The sequence below is a fragment of the Myotis davidii genome, unplaced genomic scaffold (assembly GCF_000327345.1).
Source record: "Myotis davidii unplaced genomic scaffold, ASM32734v1 scaffold223, whole genome shotgun sequence".
NCBI lineage: Eukaryota > Metazoa > Chordata > Mammalia > Chiroptera > Vespertilionidae > Myotis > Myotis davidii.
Window position 1 is genome coordinate 2,009,492 of NW_006294609.1, and position 4,170 is coordinate 2,013,661.

At 61.2% G+C, this 4,170-nt stretch overlaps 1 protein-coding gene across 1 annotated transcript in view; it reads left to right on the forward strand.

Annotated features, from left to right (window-relative positions):
- Positions 1-6: 6 nt before the first annotated feature.
- Positions 7-4,170, forward strand: part of CDK2AP1 (cyclin-dependent kinase 2 associated protein 1) — a 9,402-nt gene continuing 5,238 nt past the window's right edge. The window contains exons 1-2 of the mRNA XM_006768880.2: positions 7-148; positions 3,145-3,242. Of these exons, the coding sequence (XP_006768943.2) occupies positions 3,174-3,242 (69 nt within the window). The 5' untranslated portion in view covers positions 7-148; positions 3,145-3,173. The remainder of the gene's footprint in view (positions 149-3,144; positions 3,243-4,170) is intronic.

A 4,170-nucleotide genomic window follows, 5' to 3' on the forward strand; every position in this document is an offset into this window, starting at 1 on the left:
GGAAGGGATTGGCCTCCCGGTCAGAAATGCCACGCTGGCGCTGGCACTCGGCCACAGGTTTGGGCCTTGTCTCCAAATGGTGACTCCTTAACTCCGCACGTCTGCAGAGGGGCCCCAAAAAGCAGCGTGCAGTCACATATACACACAGGTGAATACACACGCATTTAACTTTTTGGATGCAGACTTGGGGATTAAAAAGGGTTAAGATTCAGGTATGGATTGGGGGGTGTAGTTGAATGTGGGTTCTGAGCCCCAAGAACAAACAGGACTATTTTCTCAAATGTTCTCACCTGCTCTGGGGTCTGCAAAGCTCAGAGAGACAGGCTTTGTGAGCAGGTAGGCTCCCTCCCTCCCTCATCTGTCATCCTGGGGTGGGGAGGGGGAGTGAAGGTCCTGCGCCAGCCTGGGGGGGAAGCGGGGGGGCAGGAAATCGCCGGCCTGCCCTGCCCCGGGGTGGTTGCAGCTGGGCCCTGCCCTGGGACCTTTGGGATCTGGGGCAGGAGTGGCAGGCACCCACCCTACATTGACCTCGAGTCTGTCTGCCCTTGTAAGTCCATCCATTGGTCTTAATGCTACAGAGACTAGCTCTGCTTTCCTAAGTTTAGATCTGAGCCTTTCAGATTCTTAGAAACAGCAGTTTTGTTTCTCTTTAGTCTTCTCCAGTCTTCTTCCCTTAATACATTCCCAAGGCTTCAGGAAAATCGCCACAATATCTCTATCGTCATAATGCTGACTTATGGAAAGGCAGCTTTTCACATTTCTCCAGAGGTTGGACTTGGTGTCACTGATGTTTAGGGCCATGACATTAAAATATCTCCCCGGCTCGGCCTCCCTGGTCCCCGCACACTGCGCGCATTGTCTGCGGCTCCGAGACGCAGCGCGCACACCCAGCCGGCTTTTCTCCCTGGCCTCGTGCAGCCCGACCTGGGGGTCTGCAGGGAGCAGTGGGCCTGAGTGGAACTCCAGGGCCACAGACAACCCCCCCCCCCCTTCAGCACAGAGTCAGGGATGCACTGGCACCCAGTGTGGGTCACCTGCGCTGAGCTACTGCCTGACTCCCCTCCCCCCCAACCCAAACCGAGCAATTTCTCCTCCCCCCTCCCTTAGCCCCCAACACCCAACCTAGAGCCCTTAGACCATTGCCTCAAACAGGTGGAGAAACCGAGGCCCGGAGGGGGAAGGGCTTGTCTGGGGTCACACAGCCAGGTGTGGCACAGCTGGACTGGCGCCTCGGCCAGGCCCCGGCCTGTAGGAGAGAAGACCAGGAGGATGCCTGGGGCTGCCAGCCCACCTCTGCCAGGGAGCTGGCATCTCCCAGATGCCGTGAAGTGCCCTGGGAGGATCCGCGCCAGGCCCAGCCTCACCCTGAGCATCCTGGGAGGGCTAAGGATCCAGTTCTGGGGCTGCAGAGCCTGAGGTCACCAGACCACACTCAGCGCCCACATCAGAAAGTGCAGGAAATCGGGGTTTGGCTGATAGGGGGAGAGGAGCTCAGGGCAGCCATCCTGCCCCAAACCCTGTTCCCGTGTGGAGCTCACAGCCCCATGCAGAGCAGCACGTTCCCACAGTGCGTGTTCCTCCCGCTTTAGAGGCTCAGGGCTGCCCCGCGATGTGCCCAGAGGCCCTCTCGGAGCGGCCGTAGCCATGTGTCCTGACTGGGCATCCCCTGCTTTAAAAAAACCCTTTTACTGATTTTAGAGAGAGGAAGGGAGAGCGAGAGAGAGAAACATCAATGATGAGAGAGAATCATTGATCGGCTGCCTCCTGCACGCCCCACACTGGAGACCGAACCATGACCTCCTGGTTCATGGGTCAACGCTCAACCCCTGAGCCACGCCGGCCGCCCGGTGTCCCATGCTTGAGCATAAGCCTAGGCTCCCGGTGGGTAAACCCAGGGCAGGCCTGAGCGTGAACGGACAGAGCCGTCCCTCGCTCCAGGACAGAGGGACAGGCGTGGGGGTCAGCCTCCCCTGTGCTGTGTGGCCTGGGGCAGCGCCCGCCCTCTCTGGCCTGTTTCTCTCTCTCTCCAGCCAGGAGCTCCCGGGTTCTCGAGCTCCTGAGCTTCCCCCTCCCTGCCCCTCCCCTTGCCCACACTAGATGAGCAGCTGGTCGCTTTGGCCAGCCTGGCACCAGCTGTCCCTCCCCGGGGCCAAGTCTGCAGAGCCCGCTGTGTTGCGTGTGAGAGAGACGGTTTGGCTCTGCAGGCGGCAGGCCGGGGGGAGCTGTTCCTTGGCCAGGCGTGGAGGCAGGCGGGCAGCTGCTGAGGAGGGCTAGGTAAATTCTCCATGGTTACCGCTGTTTGTAATTCCACAGGACATCCTTTCCCCGCTAATGGCCACTCGGACGCCATTACAGGTCTGCATGCTTCCGGCTCCTGAGCGGGAGCCGGGGAACTCCCCACTGCCGGTCCACCCCGATCGGGAGACGCCCTCCTGCGCCGGGCCCTGGCCCCACATGGTCCCCGGCTGCCTGCAGAGGGACAGTGTCTCCGAGAGTTGCAGTCCATGAGTGGGGCCACCCCTCCCTTCTTTGGGTGCAAGTCATCTGGGCGTAGCCTCAGACTCTCAAGAGTCCTGCCCCCTCGTTGGGGAGGGGTTGACGGGCTCAGAGGGTGAGGGCTTGTCTGAGGACACACAGGCCGCGGTTTACTCCGGATTCCTGACTTTGTGTCCCGTGCACCCAGGGATGGGGCTCAGATGGTCTCGCCGAGGTTTGGGCTCATGGGATGTCGCAGCCCGGGGTGGGGGTGGGGAGGTAAGGGGGGGACCAGCCTCGGTCGCAGGGGCAGTTGTGGCAGTGGTGTGGCTCTCGGTGATCGGCCCCTGGGGAACGGAGACTGGCGAGGGTTAGGCCGAGCGGAGCAGCACCTGTCATCGTTGGGACCACCCCCGACTGCAGGGATGGGAAGGGGGTCGTGGACCACAGCAGTGCGATGGCTGCGAAGCCCGGTGGCCTGCTGGTTACATTTTACGACCAGTCTGTCGAGGCCAGGGGTCGGCCAAGGTCAAGCCAGAGGACAGGAGCCGGGTTCTCTGTCCTGCGGAGATGATAGGCCACTGCTGATGGCATGGGTCCCGGGCAGGGGGGCTGTGGGACGGCTGGTCACGGCTACGGGATTCCTGATGGCTCTCTCCTCCACCCTAGCTGGGAGCGTCCACCCGCCTTCCACCAGCATGGCGACGTCCTCCCAGTACCGCCAGCTGCTGAGCGACTACGGACCGCCATCTCTAGGCTACACGCAGGTATGGCGGCGGGGGTGATGCGCAGCGGGAGGGGCCGGGGACTCAGTGGGAGAGAGACGAAGGAGTAGGAGTGATGGATGGAAGTGATCTGAGCTTCCTCAGGTCACAGACCCGGCTGGACTCACGTTCGGGACCTGAGGCATCTCAGAGGGTGGCAGGGTGTTTCATGGGGACACTGAGCTGGGATGGGCGATGGGGAGCTCAAGGAAAGATGGAAGCCCTTGGGGGCTGCGGTTCTGTTGGGGGGGCCACCACCCCCTGTATGTCCCTGGTGGGTCTTGTGCCTGATGCCTGGGGAAGAACTGACCTGACGCTGGGTCTGACCCGGAACAGAGGGGTGGGGCCCGGTTCCCACTCCCCCCGCCCCCCAAGGTCGCAGCCCCAGCAAAGAGGAGTCCAGATGCATGTGGTGAGGAGCTGGTGGCCCCTGAGTGAGGCTACTTGGGTTTACACCTGGTTCTGCCACTTCTTTTTAAAAACATATATAATTTTATTGATTTCAGAGAGGAAGGGAGCAAGAGAGAGAGAAACATCAATGATGAGACAGAATCATTGATTGGCTGCCTCCTGCACTCCGCACACTGGGGATCAAGCCCGCAACCCAGGCATGTGCCCTGACCTGGAATTGAACCGGGACCTGGTTCATGGGTCGATGCTCAACCACTGAGCCATGCCGGCCGGGCTCTGGTTCTGCCACTTCTGAAAACAGGACCCCACCTGGCAATCTCGCCGAGACCTAGTTTTCTCACTGTCCAGTCGGGATTCCCGGGGTGGTCGGAGCATAGTGGAGGCAGCCACTTTGGCCACTTCAGCCTCCGTGGCACCTGCCAGGGAGACGCGGCCTGTGGAGGGACCCGCGGTTGCCAGCTGCAAGGTTCTCTCTCGTGGGCGGAACTCACCACGTTCTGAGGTCGCCACGGACACTGTC